Genomic DNA, 21,182 nt, shown 5'->3' with positions numbered 1-21,182 from the left:
TGCATTCAGGAAAAATAACGTAAAGTCGAATCGGCCCTGTCTGTGTCTGCCTGCTTGTGCTTGTGCACTACCGCTGAGACGAGCACACGGTGAAGCTCCGCTTTCGCTTTTAGGATAACGTTGAAGTTCATGAGGCCACTTTATATTTTTCCCTGTTGGACATTCAATATGGGACACGAATTTTGACCGGCAGCGTAATAGAGTAGTTCACCTACACGCTGGTTCAACAGTCACCATTTGTGTCACACGGTTGGAAATAGAGCGGTCATTTATATGCATACTTGCATCTATTCAATTTCTTTTTTGACTGGGAGGATATTAGCATATATGGTTATATGTGTTTGTTGCTGGGTATAACTCAATAAAGTGTATTTAAATAAAAAAAGTCTTCATAATTATTGTATTTTATTCCAGAACACTGTAATAGCCTAATATATGGCTTGAAAAATTGAAAAAAGTAAACTAATGGAGGTCATTTAGGGCAGCATGGTGGCGCAGTGGGTAGCACTGCTGCCTCGCAGTTAGGTGACCCAGGTTCGCTTCCCGGGTCTTCCCTGCGTGGAGTTTACATGTTCTCCCCGTGTCTCCCCATGTCCATAGACATGCAGGTCAGGTGGATTGGCGATTCTAAATTGTCCCTAGTGTGTGCTTGGTGTGTGTGTGTGCCCTGCGGTGGGCTGGTGCCCTGCCCGTGATTTGTTTCCTGCCTTGCGCCTTGTGTTGGCACTCCTTAAAAAATACAAAATGAACAAGAAACGAGTGCAAAATTGAAAGGGTGAACTGTGAAAGTGAATTTGTTCTTTTGAATCGGTGTGAACTGAACTTTGAGCGAGTTCTTGTGAGGTGTGAACTTGTGTCCCATAACTGAGACTGCCATCTTAAGTGGCTTGTTGATTTGGTGGACCTCTGACTTGGCTTAAGATAAAACAGCAGTCCCAGTAAGGCACTCTAAAGATGTTCTGCCGTAGGTGTGAAGAAGCCCCCTTAGACCTTCTTGACAAACTCTTTAAAAACTCGTTGGCTACAAGTCCTCAATATCAGTGTGTGTTCATAATGGCTGACAGTTTTCTCTTCATTCTCTCCATCACTATGATCTCCAGGAGGGTCCAGAGGGTGTCCCATAACTGAACCTGCCATCTTAAGGGGCTTGTTGATTTGGTGGACCTCTGACTTGGCTTAAGATAAAAGAGCAGTCACCATGACGTACTATAACAACATTCTGTGGCAGACGGCTGGGGACCCCGTCCAGTCAGAACGCCTGGAATTAGCAGGAGGGGGACAATACCTCCCCTGGACCACCAGAGGGCCGCCACCTCGGTCTACATTGGGGCTACGGAGTCAGAACTTGGAAGCTCAGCCCTGTTGGGGTCCGTGGCCCCTGCCAGGGGGGTGCCCGGATAATTGTGGAGTCCTGGACGGCAGCACTTCTGCCACACCAGAAAGTGCTGCCAGAAGATTGTCAGGAAGTACCTGGCGCACATCCCAGTGAGAGATAAAAGAGGCCACCTCACTCCATTCGAGAGGACGGAGCTTACGAGAAGGAGTGGAGTGGAGGCGGCAATAGACTGAGGAGAAAAGGACTGTGAGCTGTTTTTGGGCTAATTTGTGTACTGCGTTTGTGCCGCGTAGTGTCGTGTGAAAAAAACGTGTGTGCTTTTGGACACCTGGCTGTCACCGTGTCTGTCTGTGCCCGGGCGTCTTTCAGTGTGAAGAAGCCCCCCAATTAGAATTTCTCGTTACACTCCTCAAAAACTCATTGGCTACAAGTCCTCAACATTAGTGTGTGTTCATAATGGCGGAGAGTTTTCTCATCATTCTCTCCTCCACTATGACCCCCAGGGGGTCCCATAGCTGATCCTTCCTCTTAATCAGCTCGTCGATTCTCCTGAAGTGATGTTACCAGCCCAGCACACCACAACATAGCAAATCCCATTAAATTCATAGATTTTTTTTTTTTTCCAGGATTGTCTGTCCTGAAGCAGAGGAATATTCAGGGTGACCTCGTTTACCGATTCGTTTACGGTTTTAGTTTCACCAAACGCGGGTTTACTGCATGATACGCATGTCTGTGTCTCTCGTTAAAGAAGTAAAAATAAAAGTACAGAGAAAGGCGAACTCTCAGCATGAAGATGGCAGCACCACAGGTCCATCGAGACCTGGACGACTTCCAAGTGCAAGTGTGGAAATCCTACGTGGTGCCAAGAGGACAAGAAAAAAAAAAAAAGAAGATGAAGTCTTAAAACGTGTTTGTTATCAACAACAGAGCAGATTGAATTTCTGGGTCTCTGCGGCTGAAGCGCCGAGTTCTGCCAAAAGAGTGAAACTTCACAGAAGGCAAAAGCAGCTGTTAGATGACCGCGTTCAGTAGAAGAACCATAAAAGTGAAAAAAAAGGGGGGGCTGTTCACATGTGTACTGGGTGGACTGGAAATCTGACCAAAGAATTTTTAACAAAGGCAGCGGGAACAGACACCATGTGGACCCTTATGCCTATACGTCCCCACTATGGCCAACTCTCGGTCACGTCCGTCACACAGGGCCCATGGGCTTGACGCGGTTTGTCTCACGGACCCCATGTCTGACTGCTGTCCGGTGCAGCTTTTGCCAAGAAAATTCTGGAAGGGTGTGTGAAAGAAGTGTAGTCAGAAGGGGAGGAGCCTGAAAGAAATGGCGTGAGGAGGGGCGGGGCTATCCTGAGAAGCCATGCAGAGGATGTACAGTATGTGTGTCATTGTGACTGTGACGGGGGACACGGTCAGCGGCCTTCACTTTGAGACTGGCCGCTACTTGCATCATGGCCATGCTGTCAGGCACACGCGCTGTTGGGAGAGTGTTAGGCAGGGACGGATCTACCCAGGGTCCTGTGGTGGCAAAGGGTCTTTTCATCAAGACTCATTCCCAGCTGAATGAAACAATGGAGTATCAATGTGACCAAATGATTAGGGTCCCCCTGTTCAAGGAGATGATCGAGTATCTGCGAGTCAGACTGACATGGGGGGGGCACCCCCCCAAAAAAAAAACAATGGAGTGTCCACATTTCTGAAATGATCAAGGGGGTACTCCTCTCCCCAACTTGATAAAATAATGGGAGCATCCAGGTGCTAAAATGACCACCCGCTCAATGAAACGACCGAGTGTCCGTGAGTCATAATTACCAAGGGGGGGGGACCCCCATTCGTAATTACCAAGAAGGGAACCCCCCCATTTAGTACTGCACTACATCAAATGACCAGGTGTCTGCGCTGTGCGTGTTAAAAGTACGATAAACCGCCTGTTAAGATTCTACATCACCGCGGCCCACCTGCAATGCTGCCACGTCCCACCGTTGGGAAACGCAGAGTTAACTAACATCTTCCATGCCGGTTACATGATTTATATAAGAAGAAGTAGTAGCACATTTTAAACGCGTATTCTACACAAACGCTACAAGATAAAATCAACTTCATTACGACTCAAGAAAGGGAGATACAACATAGATCTTTGTGGCCGTGTTAAAAATGACGTCTTCAAGGTGGTGGCCATCATTAGCGATACGCTCTTTGAGACGATTTCTGAACGCTCGCGTGACCCGTTCGGCCATTTCATGGCGTGTAGTGTCCTTGAGGTCTTCAAGTTTCTGAGGTCGGTGTGTGTAGACCTTCGACTTGAAGAAATCGCACAGAGTGAGATCAGCCTCGTCGCTAATGTCACATGACGATGGCATCTCGATGAACGGTTTGCAGAATGTTGGCACACAACTCCCTATGGCTCTCTCTCAGTGAGTTCCTGCAATCCCATCATTTTGTACGGATGGCCAATGTGAAGGCCACAAGACATCGCCGCACTGGGAGATCAGTTTCCCACAGAAACCTTGCATGGATCTCCGTGCAGGTCATGTGAGCTGTCACTCCAGGTGTCCACCACATCCATTTCTTCCAGTTCTCCAGCATTTCAAAGTGACGTTCTCTGGTGACGGTGACAGCTGCTCCCCCCTTAAGGGCCTACAATGCCAAATTCTACAACGGCGCCCCAAACTGTAACACGTGTGCTCGCTGTGCTGGGTGGGGTCTCTGATGAAGTTCACCGGGGTCGGTTTCTGCCTAGCAGCTAAAGCTTTGTTTATGTATGCCGCCATTCAAATGGAAATGTGCCTCGTGGCTGATGTCACATGACGATGGCATCTCGGCTTGCAGAATGTCACCGCACAACTCTCTACGGCTCTGCCAGTCTCTCTCAGCGAGTTCCTGCACTGCCATCATTGTGTATGGATGGAAATGAAGGTCCTCGTGTGAAATCAAAGACGTGTTGGAAATGCCGAAGGCAGACGCGCGCTGAACGTCTAGCAGACTGCACAATCAAGTACTGCACTACATTAAATGACCAGGTGTCTGCGCTGTGCATGTTTTGGATGTTCTCAGGCGTTCGTAGAGTCCGAGGACGGCCTGCTCAACATTGTCTAAATTTAGAACTGTTTTCCGATTTGGGACGTCACTGTTGGGAGGAATGCTGAAGTGCGTTCAGAAGGCGCATTGCGTAGCGATGATGGATTCGTCAGCTTCAACAGCGAAAGCAACAGTGGACAATGGACTAAGGCGTGTGGCCGACTGAAAACGACAAGGGATCGCCTATCAAGCCCAGTCGGCTTCCACTACCTCACGCAATCACCTTGAGAGATGGGGTACTTCATTTTGGCTCACCCTGTATATTTGTGATTCATCCAACTGCACCCCTTTGGACCCCATGGTCCAAAAAGAATCAAATGAATCGATTTAGCTAAATGGATAGTTTGAAAAAAATCAAAACCACAAAAGCCGTCTCTCCGTGCACAGCCCTGCCAAACTGGGGTCTGTAAAAAGCCCAAAGCTGCTGAGATAATAAAACAGAAGACGCAGGTTCTGAAGAGGGTGGAATGGATGACAAGACGCGTTTCCCAAAGCAAGGTGCAAGGTGCTCCCGACGGCTGTGGTTTTTACGTCTGCCAGCTCTTTCCGGGCGCCGCTAGCAGGTTCCATGTGTTTCCCGTGCAGATGCCCCTCTCTGATAAGTGTCTAGGTGGGCACTCGGTTACTGCACATTTGTTTTTTGGTTAGACATTTCCCTTCTTCTTTCTCTTATTTCTACAGCTGCACATGCCAGGAAAGATAGCAATCTGGGGCCCGCTCCTTACAAAGGGAGCAGGGGGAAGGTTCAGCGGACCGCCATTTATCAAGAGATCAGCAAAGACAACCACTTCTGTTGCCTGCCTGACTGTAAGGGCTGGAGGGCGAGGGGGACGCGCCGTGGCTTTGCTTTTGTACGCCTTCTCCCAGAAGCACTCCTGAGCGCCGCTCATCCGTCAGCCGCTTCATTTGTTTTTGCACACTTGGTTCCCGCAAATTAACGCTAATCTGCACATGTGGTGTCAGTTAGAGGGCCAGACGTGAACAAGGGGCTCCGACCCGCTCGATGTATATTTTCAATTTCAGAAGCGGCCGAGGATGGTAATAAAAACAAAAAGAAAAAAAAAAACAAACATGAAAAACAGTCTCGGCCCCCCCAGCTCATCACACCTGGCAGCCCCTGGGCTTTCATCGCACGTGCAGCTGTGCGCCTCTAAGAACAGCGCAAGCGGAGAAGTAAAGGAAAATGAAGTTTATCGATGTCACCCTGCTGCTTTTCTAGTGCCCAATTTTAATGCGTTTGTTCTTATTTGTTAATGAAAAGCCAAATGCAGGAAGCTATGGATGAAGACGCCTGATGGTTTAGTGGTTTAGTGCAGCCACTCAGAAATGAGGAAAGCAAATAAACTTAACTTGAAACTGTCCATGCTACCGGCCGGAAACAGGTAATAAAATACAGGTTTGAATATTTGAAATCTCTTTGCCCATACGAGTACCTTCAGCACCTCCTTTGACCGGCGCTTCATCTCTCAATCGCATGTCATTTCAAGGTGCCTTGCTTGCCTCCTGTCCAATTTTATACTGCCCCGTCTTTAAAGGCGACTCTCAGCGTGCCTCCTAAACGCTTTACTCCTCCACGTGTGTCTCACACTCACTCTGACACTTTCAACAGCGTCACCAATTCCAAACTGACCAATTAGATTATCCAGAGGGACCGGACACATTCACACAGGCCTTGGTAAACATCATTTTACTTAAATTAAAATTATTATATTAATTAAAGGACATGTCCAACAGTCTGATTGAATGGATACGTCCCCCTCAGGCCCACCCACAATTAGGAGTCTGTATATATACAGTCATAGGAAAAAGTTTGCGAACCCCAAAAAAGAAAAGAAGTGTGGCGTACAAAGTTTCTTCTAATCAGTTTCTAGTGGGGCCGTTATTGATGTGACGCATCTGGCGCCCCTCCTGAGCTTGTTCTCTCAAAACGTATTGGACAGTAAGACGTGTGCTCTCTCTTTAGTGTTTGTTAATTGTCAACTCTCTGATATTTATATATGTTTTTATTGTTTATTCTGTAAAAAGAGGAGATTAGTTTGTAACCCTGTAATATTTGTTCTTACAGTCATATGAAAAAGTTTGTGACCCCCTCTCAGCCTGCATAATAATTGACTCTCCTTTCAACAGTAAAGATCACAGTGGTATGTCTGTCATTTCCTAGGAACATCTGAGCACTGCGGTGTTTTCCGAACAAAGATTTTTAGTGACGCAGTATTTAGTTTATGAAATTAAATCAAATGTGAAAACTGGCTGTGCACAAATGTGGGTCCCCTTGTCATTGTGCTGATTTGAATGCCTGTCACTGCTCAGTGCTGATTACTTGGTATGATGAGCTCATTAAGCCTTGAACTTCATAGACAGGAGTGTCCAATCATGAGTGGTCAAAGGTATTTAAGGTGGTCAATTGCAAGTTGTGCTTCCTTCCCTTTGACTCTCCTCTGAAGAGTGACAGACAGCATGGGATCCTCAAAGCAACTCTCAAAGATCTGAAAACAAAGATTGTTGAGTCTCCTGGTTTAGGGGAAGGCTACAAAAAGCCATCTCAGAGGTTTAAACTGTCAGTTTCAACTGTAAGGAATGGAATCAGGAAATGGAAGGCCACAGGCACAGTTGCTGTTAAACCAACTCAGCAGGTCTGGCAGGCCAAGAAAAATACAAGAGCGGCATATGAGGCAGGATTGTGAGAATGGAGACAGACAACCACAGGTCACCTCCAAAGACCTGCAAGAACATCTCGCTGCAGATGGTGTATCTGTACATCGCTCTACAATTCAGCACATCTGTATGGCAGGGTGATGAGAGAGAAGCCCTTTCTGCACTCGCACCACAAACAGAGTCGCTTGTTGTATCAAATGCTCATTTAGACAAGTCAGATTCATTTTGGAACAAAGTGCTTTGGACTGATGAGACACAAATGGAGTTATTTGGTCAGAACAAAAAGCTCTTTGCATGGCGGAAGAAGAACACCGCATTCCAAGAGAAACACCTGCTACCTCCTGTCAAATTTAGTGGAGGTCCCATCATGCTGTGTGGCTGTGTGGCCAGTTCAGGGACTGGGGCCCTTGTTAAAGTCGAGGGTCACATGAATTCAACCCAATATCAACACATTCTTCAGGATAATGTTCAAGCATCAGTCACAAAGTTGAAGTTATTTAAGCAGGGGTTGGATATTCCAACAAGACAATGACCCAAAACACAGTTGGAAATCTACAAAGGCATTCATGCAGAGGGAGAAGTACAATGTTCTGGAATGGCCGTCACAGTCCCCTGACTTGAATATCATCGACAATCTATGGGATGATTTGAAGCAGGCTGTCCATCAAATTGAACTGAACTGGAGAGATTTTGTATGAAGAAGGTCAGAAATACCAACATCAGAGTCCAGACACTCATCACAGGCTACAGGAGGACAGCGTCTAGAGGAGCAAAGGAGCAAAAGGAGGCTCAGCTAAGTATTGATGTCATATCTCTGTTGCGGTGCCCACATTTATTCACCTCTCTAATTTTGTTATGATGTGTATTTCATATTTTCTGTTAATCCAATAAACTTCATGTCACTGCTGAAATCCTACTGTCTCCATAAGACATGTCGGATATTAAAAGGAAGTTGATACTTTGAAAGCTCAGCCAATGAGAAATAAAAATACAAAGAATTAAGAGGGGGTTCCCAAACTTTTTCATATGACTGTAGTTGAATATTTTCCATGGTGACTATATGAATTAATTCATTACATATTTCTGAATAATCGGGTCCAGTAATATGTGCTAAGATATAAAAAAAGAAGCTGCAGGTTTGAAAAAGGACTGAAGGGATGACAAGAAGAGTTTCACGTAGCACAGTGAGATCTGCCGCAGGGAGTCCATTCCCAACCCCAGTGGGTTTAATGTCTCCCAGCTCTTTCCAGGGGCCAGTAACAGGCTCCTTGCAGATATATTATAGAGTGGAATATGGCCTGTCAGCCATCCTGGCCAGTACCCCCAGGGTGCCAGGTAGAGCCCTCCTTGCAGCATGAAGGTGCCCCGAATGCCAGCAGGGAATTGTGGACATTGGAGTTTTCATCCACAGACCTGCTGGATACCACAGGGGCCCCTAGAGGACGCTGCAGGGAGGTCCAAGGACTGTTACATGCCCTATAACCCGGAAGTACGTCTTAGTTACAGCGACAGAGGAAATGACATACTTCCGGGATGAAGAAGAGGACTTTCATCTGACCTGGAAGTGATAGGAAGTCACGTGGACGGAGTGTCGGAAACACTTCCGGGTCAGGGAATATGAAAGGCTGTGAGAGATCCCAGATGAATGAGCTGAGCTGGGTGGCAGGGTGGGTACGCGTCTGGGAGTGGAGGAATTATCATTATTGTGGATTTGTTTATTTATATGAGTATTGTGGAGTCGAGGGTGCTTTGTGCACTGTATATTAATAAAAAGTCAAATTATTGGACTTTTCCTGGTGTCTGGCGTCTGATCCGAGGGTTCAATGGAGCGATACCACCCCCAAACTGTCACTATATATATATATATATATATATATATATATATAGTGCCTTTCTATAAAACTGTCTCACTATCAAGAAAAAGAATAACGCCTGTCAAAGTTAAACAAGTGACGTCAGATGGCCGATGGGGTCCAGTCTGACACACGTGCCAAAATGAAATGACTTGACTGCATACACAAAGTAACTTTAGCACAACATAAGAACTGATCAGAGTGCTGCTTCAATGGCAGTTAGGATCCCAGTCCACATTAATGCTTTTGCAAGCAGGTCTGTGAAACGTTTGTGGCTGGACAGGAAGGAGAGCAAATTGGTCACGTTGTGCCAAGAGAAGCATCCATTTGGGGACAAATTAAATGTGCTCATTTATTTGTTCTATTAATTTAACTATCTATTACATGGTGTCATTTATAACTATCTATCTATAATATAGCGCCTCTCATCTAACTGTCTATATGCCACTCTCTCTTCTTATCCAGGAAAATAAAAGAAGATGACATAAGAAGTCGGCTTCAGATGACCAATGGCAATGCAGAGGAGCATTGCACTGTGTGAGAGCAACCATACTCAACAAGTACCTTTACTATAACAACCCAAAAGATCTATTTATTAAAAGGGGGATTCCTGGCCAGGACCCCAACTCTTTTTCTGCCATTTTCTCCATTCAGTTTACAGTATTATACAGTACCTTTCTATCTATCATTCTATCTATTATATAGAGCCTTTCTATCAATCAAATAGTGCATTTCACTCTGTCTGTCTATCATATTGTGTCTTTCACTTTATCAATCTATCCATTTATTATATAGTGCCTTTCCTATCTATCTGTTATATAGTGCTTTAACTATCGATCTATTATATAGTGCCTTTCACTCTATGTATTGTATACTGCCGTTTATATCTATTATATAGTACCCTTCACTCTATTTATCTATCTATCTGTTATATAGTGCTTTTCCTATCTATCTATTATATAGTGCCTTTCATTCTCAGTCCTATCCCTTGATTAAGTGACCACATATTGCGGCTGATGGTGTTGATTATCGAAATTCACACAAGTGCTCCTTGCAGTTTGCTGGGTTTGCCGGTGCCCGTTTTTCCCTCACCATTCACTGTGCGTCCGGCTAGGATTCATTTTGTCCCCCCAGTGCCCCATGTTGTTTTGCAAGGCCAAAGTGCCATCACAAAGGTTTAGCAGCCATGTTGAGTAGGGGTGTCATTATATGATCTGCTCTGCTTACCTGATTTGCATGGCACACGTGTGGATGTTTCTGACACACGTTACCTCCTCATGGCGCTGCCCATGCTGCTGGGCACATGCGTGAGTAATTTAAAGCGTATGCACACAATTGTAAAGTCCCAATCAAATTGGTACTCCAGCCAGATATGTTTAAAAAAAAAGCTGAGGGGTACATTAGCTGACCATAATGAGAATATCATGAAATGACTTTGTTGTTCTGCACAGATTCATTGTATGTTGTGTCTTCACTGACTGATGGAGAATTTATGATCCTTGGTATGTAGCACAGATGGGGTAGTGACAGAGACAGCCCCTCCATTGTATAAAACACTAACCCTTGCATCACTGACTCTGATTAGTTAGGTACAGGATTGGGGTCCAGGCCAGTCATGAGTGTGAGTTGGTCTTGGTGATTGGAGCTCAGTATACTTTTATCTCCAGGAGGCACGATGGCAGAGAGGTCAGCACCTCTGTCAACAGCCCCAATAATTAGCCTGGCATAGTTGGAAGATGCTTATTTTGTTCCCAGGGACACTTAAAAGACCACCACACCATTATAATCCACTCGTACAGTACAAGTTCAGCTTGTCCTTCACCACCTGACTTCAATGGATCTCGCAGAGTTTGCCTAAATTCCTGAACATTTCCACATTTTTACCGAACTTGGAGTGAAGCAAATTCAGGGGAATTGACTCTTCACTAGCAGACGGTGGGACCTTGGTAGCTTTGGTAGACTGACTGGCCTGTCCTTGTCACGACTGCTCCAATGTTTTGTGTGAATGACGCTAATCGCGCATGTCAATGACCTGCAGTCCTGTGTTAATGGAAGGTTGAAGACATAAATAAACTTCAGAGAGTCATCTCACAGTTGGGAGAAATGTATCCAAACTTTTAGGCCCCTTCGTTCAAAATGATGAAAGGCAGAAGCGGACAATCTGATCATTCACATGAATTGTTGGCACGTTGGGGTCGAGTGAAAATGATGGCAGCATTTCACTGATTAAAGCCTCTGCTTAATGACGCCATTTTCTTGTCTTCTATAAACACTGTTTGAAGTTGCAGGCGTCTAATTATGCTGATAACGAATGGACGTCGTCGGCGGCGGTCACTCGGTCACACATCCAAGCTGGGGGTTGCACCCATTTCTGTATAAACACGGCTGTACAGGGTGGTTGGGGGTGGGTGGGTGTGTGTGTGGGGGGGAGGGGGGTCCTCAATTCACAATTACATCGAAGTGCTTATCAGACACTTTTATCCAAAGCAACTAACAGAACAGGAGTTGAGTCTGGGGGACTGTTTGGGAACACGTGTGACAATGCAAGGTGACAACACTGACCACCACAAGTAAATTCCTAGAAAATAAAATCCTAACAGATAACATCAGAAGTTCACCAAACAGAAGGGTCTTCAAAAGCTTCTTATACATACTGATGTGGATGGAGGTGGGCAGCTTCTCCCACCAGTCTCTAGAATGAAATATGGGGCAACAGCAGACCTGAGTGGTCAGGAAGGGGCGGAGGACCCCACGAGTGTCTCCGAGACCATCCTCACTATGGAAAGGCCACTACAGAAAATAAACATCTGCTGGTCAGTTCACTGGCCGCCAATGTGGGACCTTCAGGGAATCAGTTGTCACATTTAGGACATTTGGAGTGAAAACATTCAGCACTGTGTCACTGAAGGTCTCTGTAATGAGGTTTTGTCTGTCTGTCCGTCTATCTATCATAGTGCCTTTCACCCTATTTATGTATTTATCTACAAGTGGTCCAGATCTAATTCTGCAGATCTAGATCATCTGGATGACTTTGATTTATGTGGGGAAGATTCCAGTTAGGCTTGAAGACGATTCTTCATGTCGTCAGTTTGCACTCTTCTCGATGGGCTGGGATTTTTCGTGTGATTTTCTATGTAATAAACTTAATAAGTTATAGCGTAATGAAAATTGCATAATTAGATCTGGACCACCCTATACTATAATATAGTGCCTTTCACAATCTATATGTCTATTATATAGTGCCTATCTCTATCTAACTATTTATCATATGGTGCCTTTCATACTATTCATCTGTGATATAGTGCCTTTCACTTTTATCTATCTATCTATCTATCTATCTATCATATAGTGCCTTTCTCTATCTATCTGTCTGTCTAATATAGTGTCTTTCACCCTATTTATGTATTTATCTACTATAATATAGTGCCTTTCACCATCTATATGTCTATTATATAGTACCTTCCACTCGATCTATCTATATGTTATATCTCTATCTCTATCTATCTATCATATGGTGCCTTTCATAATATCCATCTGTGATATAGTGTCTTTCACATCTATCTATCTATCTATCTAATATAGTGCCTTTCAGTATCTATATGTCTATTATATAGTACCTTCCACTTGATCCATCTATCTGTTATATAGTGCCTTTCTCTATCTATCTATCATATAGTGCCTTTTACCCTATTTATGTATTTATCTACTATAATATAGTGCCTTTCAGTATCTATATGTTTATTATATAGTGTCTTCCACTCGATCCATTTATCTGTTATATAGTGCCTTTCTCTATCTATCTATCTATCTATCTATCTATCTATCTATGATATAGTGCCTTTCACATCTATCTATCTATTATAAAGTGCCTTTCTCTCTCTCTCTCTATCTATCCATCCATCCATCATATAGTGCCTTTCACACACCTATTTGTCTGTTGTCACCATTTCCCTCACCTCCCTCTAATGGCCATGCCTGGTGTTCAGTAAATTCTCCTAAGGGTTAATGGTGAGGGGCTGCAGATCTCCCATGTTGGCTGTTTGCTCTGTTCAGGTGGGCACATCATAAACTTGACCCAATGGGGTGTGGGAGATGAGAAGCTATACGACAGGTGGAAAGTAAGTTATTGTACAATAAATAAATAAAGAAATAAAACTGAAAAGGACTGTTAATGAACCAAGAATTGGACATTTTCGGCGAGTGCCTCAGGCTGGAGAGTGAACAGGTGACTATGGCTCCCCACTGCTAGACAACACGTTTAAATTTGTTAAAAAGTGAACAGCAAAGGCAGTGTGCATAGCCGTCACACTCCCAGTACCCCACACATACACCAGAGTATGCAGTCCCAGCTTTGTCTCACCGTTTTACATTTTAATTGTACTTCATATCACATTTCATGCCATTTTAGCCCGTTTCTCCTTGCATGCATTGCAGGATTTCAGCTGCAGGTACAGGCAGCAGTAAGCTACGTCATCACACTCACCGTTGGCCCTGATTCTCCCGGATTTCCTGGTTCTCCCTGGAATATCAGAAAAAAAAAGGAAAGATTAGTTTGCTGTTTATGTGCTGACTCAGACACACAAATGTGATTTTCATTCACTGCACTCCCAACTACAGGAACTGCAGCTTTGTAGCAAATGGGAATCGTCTGTTTAAAGACAACAACAACGTATCTACAAAAAAGTGAGGGGGCCGATCAATCTGGGACCAGTGACGTCATGAAATGTGACAATGACAGCATGTGAAGAATGATCAAAGGGGACTTCGGTGACATGGCACACAGGCACATATCTGTGGCACGCCGTGAACACAACCACAGAAACACAACAAGGTGTCCAGTAGGACTTGTGGTCAGGTGTTGCGTGTCCTTTGGAATCTGAAGGACACCTGCACCTTAAACAAGGTCTGACCTTCATCATCCTTGATGAGCAAGCAGCTGACACACAATGGTGCACAAGGTGAGCGATGGAGGAGGAAATGGAGGAACGTCCTTCAACTGCAATAAGAGCGAACCTGTACCTGCTCAGTGGCATTGTGGTCATGGGGGTGTGGGTGTGTGTGTGGGGGTGTGCATCCAGCGCTTTAGCCCCTGACCTTTTAGTTCCCATCCCTCCCTTTCTATGATCTGACATTCATGGATGACTGTGTGAAAACTCCACGAGCCGCCCCACAACCTCACCCTCTTGTAGGACTAACACTGTTATCACAGTGGGGATAAGCCCCTAATACACGCTAACGCTAATAATGCCTCTGTATCTGTTGACCAGCCCTCAAGAGAGACTGGGGTCCGACTGTCCTCATACAGCTGCTCCAGGGTCTGTCTGTCTGTCTAATATAGTGCCTTTCACCCTATTTATATATTTATCTAGCTATTATATAGTGCCTTTCACATTTATCTATCTATTATATAGTGCCTTTCACATCTATCTATCTATTATATAGTGCCTTTCATGTCTATCTGTCTAATATAGTTCCTTTCACCCTATTTATGCATTAATCTACTATAATATAGTGCATTTCACTATATATCTATCTATCTATTATATATTGCCTTTCATATCCATCTATCTATTATATAGTGCCTTTCACCCTATCTATCTATCTATTATATAGCGACTTTCAAATCTATTTTTGTATCACTCAATCATTGTGCTTCTTAAATACCTACAGCGTCTATCACAATCCATCTCCAATATGTACATATGTCTATTATATTGAGCCTTTTCTACTTATCTCTTTTGTAACATTATTGTCACATGTGCAGTTTACAGTGAAACGCTAACTTGCCTTTAAAAGTCGCTCCGTGTTTTACCGGGGTCAAAGTGCACGGTGTCTTTCTTGTCTATCTAACATATAGCGCCTTCCTATCTACAGTATCTGCTGTCGGTGCTTCTCTCATAACGACATGTGAGAACAGCACAGGGGTCTTCACATAACTGAAATCTGCCAGTTAACAATGCAGAACAGAAAAAGAGGACGTCCAGTCAGTTGAATTCCTGGTGAAATTCTGGAATCAATCCAATTGGGGGGTCCAAGGTTGTCTTTGTCAGACAAAGTCCCAGTGCTGATGACCATGCCCAACTGGTTGCCCACCATATACAGGGAACTCTACAATGCTGTATGGTATGGATGTGCCTGCATAGTTTCAAGCTCTTTTCCCTGACGAATCCCAATTGCCTCCCCATTATCTCGAGTGTCCCCTCTCTTCCACCTCGGAGTTTTGTACTTCACAAGAATATCCCATAATAACATCGAATAGCCCGTGGGACTGACTGGTTAACCATACGCTGCCCAGCCTGCCTACAGTCCCAGTCACAGGACAGAGCACCCCGTCTGCCATTTTCTCAACTAATCAATTCCTTTCTACGGTAACTCTGGTTTGGTGGTCAGCAGATGGCAGCGTGACTCCGCTAAGCTGCCCTGATTCACATGAAAACCCCTCAGTCTGTCCGCCCCATCGTGGGGTCCTCAGGCTGCGCTCTCAGTGTGGAGAGCTGATGTTTCCAGACTCACTGTCTTACTTTCTGTTCCTAAGAAAGGCCCGCATGGAGGTGGGCTCTCATTATCTCTCACGTTATTCCTCTTCATATTTGTGACAACATCAACAACATTTACTTCTATCATACATTTTCATACAAACAACATATGTCAAAGTGCTTTACAAGATGAAGAAAGAATAAAATAAAATTAGGCAATGCTAAATAACAAAGAATAAAGTGGACCACAAATAATAATATTATCATCATCATGAAGAAGAAGAATACAAGAAAGATGACTGTTGCTTGCTTACCGGAACCCCGGGTAGTCCTCTCGGTCCATCCTTTCCTGTATCCCCAGGTGGGCCCCGAGGGCCTGGTGGGCCAGGGGGTCCTGGGGGTCCCGGTGGTCCAGCCTGTCCTTGATCTCCCTGTGTAGATTAAAAGAAGAAAGTTAAAAAAAAATAAAAAAAAGAAGTCATTACACCCATGAGGCATCTCTTCTACTCTGACCCCCAACACACCTGCAGGACGGTGGAGCTTTACACCGTCCTGCGTTCAACCAGGGCCCAATGTGGAATTACAATAAAAGCCCCCCATGACGAGTCTCGATTAATGTCGTGGGGCTGACGAAAGATCTGACTTGAATAACTTTAAGTTTTTTACTTCGGTTTTCTATTTCCCAGTATTTAAAAACTCGATGTAACTGGTTTGGTCAGAAGAAGTTATTGGACAGCTTGAGGAGACCCCGTACAGCGCGGTTTTTAAATTTATTTTTTTATTATTTGGACCACCGAATAATGTAAGTCCTCGCCATCCACTGTCACACACGCGTAAGTAGAGGGCGTCCTCAGGGCTTGTGTATGCAGACTGCAATACCACTGCCGGCCATGAGAGGGCGCAGTCATTCACACCAAGGCGAGGGCAGGTAAAGAGTTACTGAGTGAACCCGGGAGATGTGCATAAAATCAAAATAAAATTCAAACAAACAAATAAATAAATAAATGATGAACACCAAACGAGAGACAACAATCAGTCACGGACCAAAAATAAGACGTCAAACCAAATAAAACTCACAAGAAGCAAAACCAGTTTTTGGTTCAGATTGCTTCTTCCTAACGGGACTTACAACAGAATATTCGGGGGGCTTCTTTCTCGTGAATCTCCCCGTATTTCTGTCAGGCTTTGTTCATTTTTGATTCCTTTTGATTTTGTGGGGGGTCCTCATGGAGGCCTGCCCGTAGCCCTACACAGGTGAGGGGGTTACCCACAGTTCCTTGAGGTTCATCTGGGCGCATTAGCGAGTCAGACGAGTTTCTCGCTTGTGCCGATTGTTAACGATGGCTGGACCTTTGACCTTCTGCACTGTTTTGTTGAAAAGGTTTTCTTTGATGGTTTTTCAGGGGGAATCGTAACACAAAGGAGGTGAAGTCTCTGCAGTTTGTGCCCACCGCCCGCGTCACTACTACTGACTCGATGGCCTTAGTTCGGTCCTTGGTAAAATAGAATTTAGCTGCGGACCTCCAGAGCTCTGCACCGTTGAGGGGGTCTTCACTTTGTGTGATACGACATCGACGTTACGTGATGCACACGATGGTTAAGATGAGGGTTGTGGGAGGAGTTATCTAACTCAAGTCAAGTGAACCATGTGACAAAAGCCTGCAATCCAATTGGCTGCTTAGCGCTGAATTGCAGGGCTGTGGAGGTCTACAGCTGGACCCTTCTCCCTCGGTCACTTGTGACGTCTGGCCGAGCATCGGGAATACAACTGAACTTGACTACCTAGAGGAAGAGAACAAGGCTACTAATAGTGAACCTTACACTTGTAGGGTGGTCCGGGGACTCCCAACAAGTCTTCTGTTCCCCGTACTCAAACCCCACGAGTCCTCTCCGCCTGTCCCATGTGATTTGAAACAGTCACAATGCCTTCCCTCCAAGTGGCATAGCCAAAGGCGGGCACAGGTGGGGGGGCAATCGGCCCCCCACTCACAGCCCCGGCCCACCCATTCATTTCTCAAATTGATATACATATATACTTTATGTAAATCAGTTTTTAGTTTAGCAGAAATGTGATTCGCCCACCAACAAACTTCTGGCCAGGCTACGGCTTCCCTCCCGCTCTCCATGTCCCGCTGCAGGGTCCCAGGTACCCCACCTGTGTGCTCCAGTGACAAGTTCAGTTTCTCTCGTGTTCACAAGTTTCCACGTTCTGATAAAATCGCACGTGTTCTTGGTGTTTCAATCCATTTTTCAGATCCGTTTATTACATCTCAACAATGGTAGTGAATGTGGTTACGCCAAGTGCCCCTCAGGCCAAATGCATTATAATAAGCTTAGGGGACTTTCGGTAAATTAAGTGACACGTTTATCATAACGGGTAACAAAAGCATATGGTGAATGAGCTCTGCCGAGACCTACACCCGATTTCTTCCCCCCATAGGATCAGTGCTTCCATATCCGCGGCTTCTGCTGCTGCAGGCCTTTCCAGGTAGGTGACCCCCTGGTAGATAACGAGAACGTACTGGAGCCGAGTCTCAATACTTGTAATAAAAATCGCAGTCGTGCAGCAGGGCCGAATTTTGAGACCCGTGTAAGCAGAGACAAGAAACTGAACCGTAATTCGCCATCCGGAACATTTCAAGACAACAAAGGAACGATTGTTTCAAAGTCAGGGGTGAATCCACAATCTTGGACAAGTGCACGACGCTGACCGTTACACCGTCCCGATGAGGCCGTCACACATCACAAAATCCTGGTCGTCCTCAGCTCTGAAACGGCATCACGGTAAGACGTGAAGAACATATTTATTTTTTAAAAATATGCCAGATATGCCACACCTGACCAAATGTTTGGGAATCGTTATCCAGAGTGCCGGGAATGCAGTTGGAAAAGCCACACATCGTTCTCCAGGTCTGCAAAAATGACTTTAATTGTAAATAGTGTAACTGGCATTACAAACCACAATGGGTTGCCAATCAGTGTTGGGGCACCGACTGGGCGGCCCTGTGGGAAAATGGGGTTATCTTCAGGTGGGACGCCAGCTTATGGGACTGGCGGGTGAAGACAGTGAGACCCGGTGATGACTCTTGCACTATTTCACCTACACCTACCTACTCTTGATCCCTTGATGGTCTCGTAGGATCTGCCACAGGTGGCCAGTGACGTCAGCAGGGCTCATCCGAGGACCTTATTAAACCGTCCAATCAGCAGCAGCAATGGGCCGTGTATACAGAGGGCAGGCACTTAACCAATAGCAGCTTCTTACTAGGAATTTCTCATTCGTGGGAAACAATTGCAAGCCCTATAATACAATAGTTGAGCCACAGCGCTCGGCACCAGCTGGACACATGTTGGTCCACTCGGCGTTGTGCACAGACCTGACATTTGTCACTCTCACGTGTCGCCCATTTGTGACAAGTCTCTCAGATTTTTTTTTTTTCTCGCTGTACACGGCCGTGACTACAACCCCCGATGTCTGTCTTTGCCCCCATCCCGCCCCTTTTTGCAGTTTAGTGCACGGATGTGCTTTGTCCACTGCGTGTTGAGTCTACAGGGGGCAGGACCTCCTTACACAGCAGCAGCTGAGGGTCCGCTTTCTTTCTCTATAACGGGCTCAGAGGCCCCAATGTGGATTTACTTTTTTTTTTTCTTGGACTTTTTACTGCCACCTAATCAGATGAGATCAATGGTTCCCAGAATGCATTGCGGTGCGCTCACTGGAAATGTCATCAGAACGACTGTTTAAAGTTTGTCCCCCCGAGTTATCCGAGTTTGATGGATGAACCCGTACATTTCTACAATAAAAAAGCACTTTTTTTTTCACTCCTCTTGGTTGTTGAATCTTTGCTGTTTATTTTATGTGATTTCTTCTAATTGGTCTCCTTCTTTAGTTTAATTGTTTTTGCTTCTTCCTCAAGTATTGCTGTTCATCTGTTTGTCTACTTTGGGATTTCAATTGTTTTTAAATGTTCTGGAAAAGTTTAAAATTACATTAACGTCATGCCGGGCACCATTTTGATTGTTCCTGTGGGCATGGCTGACATTTGTTTCACATGTTTCCATGGTTACACTCCCAGAATTCTCTGGGGCTCAGTAATCTCATCTTCTCATTACCTGATATCAGGTAACAACAGTGCGGCGTTTGCTGCGAGTGTTCTTGCTGGTTTATTTCTACCTTAAAAATGTATTTTCCGACTGACTACATGAGCAGGATTCTCGTTTTTGCCCCTCGATTGGTTAAAAGATCAGCTTGATTCCTGATTAATGAACTTCGCACGTCTGTGGTTTATGTCCTCTCTTCGTCCTTTTCTATATTTCTGAGGTAGAATACGATTGCGATGGCTGCAATTCTCACAAGTGACTTTCATTTTTCTTTTACGTTCTCCTGAGAGTGACAAGCGGAAGATTAAGACAGAAAGTGGGCTTCCCTAGCTGTGGCACCTCTGAACTGCTAAGGTTTGCTTCGGAAACATTTTGACATCTGAAACATTTCCAGTAAAAGTCTTTCAAGGAAGCGTTTCCTCCACCGCTTTTGGGGTCGCGTTTATAACGGTAGTGGGCGGCCACTCAGACGATCACACTCACTGTTCGGACAAGTCAAGTCAAGTTGGGGAGCCTGCACTGGTACAGCGCGTTGCCACATTCACTACATTGCGAAACAACTCGGGATCCCGGTTATCCCTCTATCTGCAGCAGCCAGGTGTTATGTGGGCATCCCCTTAGCCTGGTCCAGCCACTCGGGTCCCCAACAATGAGGATCTTATGAGCCGGACCACCCTCAGGGAAAACACGCCACATGGCCGTAGTGTCGAAACTGACGCTCTCTCACAGTGCAGGTCATGTGCCTCAATCGGGACTCCGTGAGCAACACAAAGTCACACCAAGAGAGACACACATGAAGGAGTCCAGTCTTCATCTCAGATCACTGGATAGCGTCCATGTCTTACAAACAGGAAGCGTCAGGACTCTAAAGACTTGGACCTTCGTCCTTTTGCAGATATCGGGAGCGGCACACACCCCTTTCCAGCGACCTCATGACCCCCCGCCATGCTCTCCCAATCCGTCTACTGACTTCGCAGGAGACAGAGACACATGAACGTCACTGCCAAGGTAAGTAAACCTCTCGAGGAGGTCGACACACTCTCCGCAGACAGACACACTGCTGACGGCCGTGCCCAAGATCGTCTCTGTTCGGGCAATCGTGCACAATTCACCAAGAGGGTCAACCGCCACCCTGGCGAAGACACTAAGGCTGGGGTTATACTTGACACGACGCATGCTGCAGTGGGCGCTCCTGCTACGCAAGCGTTTTATTGTTTATACTTGCGCGCGTACTTTACGTAAATCTGGAGGAATCCACCAGGTGGCAGTGCGAGATATCATCTCGGTGAGAACAGGTGCGGCTTCGCTGTGTTGTGAACTGCCTGGAACAGCCATTACAGTCCAATGACACCTTACCGCAATATCTCTGATAAGGAGGTTTAATGATTAAATCCATCAATCCAGGGATTTGTCCATTTCAGCAAGCATTGGGAACGAGGCAGAAACGATCCCTGGACGAGGCCTCAGCTCATCACAAGGTGAATACACTCGCATACGCACACACTGGCATCATTTTAGTCTCATCAAATCGGCATATCTTTGGAAGGAAATCGGAGCACACTGAAGAAACCCAGAAAGAAAATATGGAAACTCCAGGCAGGGAATACCTGCAACGTGACTCCCTGCGAGACAGCAGCGCTAACGCTTCGCCACCGTGTCACCCCCGTGTGTGATTAT

The 21,182-nt window shown here is 45.4% G+C and overlaps 1 protein-coding gene across 1 annotated transcript in view; it reads right to left on the bottom strand.

Moving 5' to 3' along the window:
- The window catches only part of LOC120532231 (collagen alpha-1(XXV) chain-like), a 632,315-nt gene that overhangs the window by 142,959 nt on the left and 468,174 nt on the right, over nt 1–21,182 (bottom strand). Inside the window, exons 8-9 of the mRNA XM_039758080.1 lie at nt 15,719–15,835; nt 13,412–13,447 (exon numbers count right to left, since the gene is read on the bottom strand). Coding sequence (XP_039614014.1) covers nt 13,412–13,447; nt 15,719–15,835 — 153 coding nt within the window. The remainder of the gene's footprint in view (nt 1–13,411; nt 13,448–15,718; nt 15,836–21,182) is intronic.

Source organism: Polypterus senegalus, chromosome 7, assembly GCF_016835505.1.
Source record: "Polypterus senegalus isolate Bchr_013 chromosome 7, ASM1683550v1, whole genome shotgun sequence".
Taxonomy (NCBI): Eukaryota; Metazoa; Chordata; class Cladistia; order Polypteriformes; family Polypteridae; genus Polypterus; species Polypterus senegalus.
This window is presented reverse-complemented; position numbering and strand designations above follow the sequence as displayed.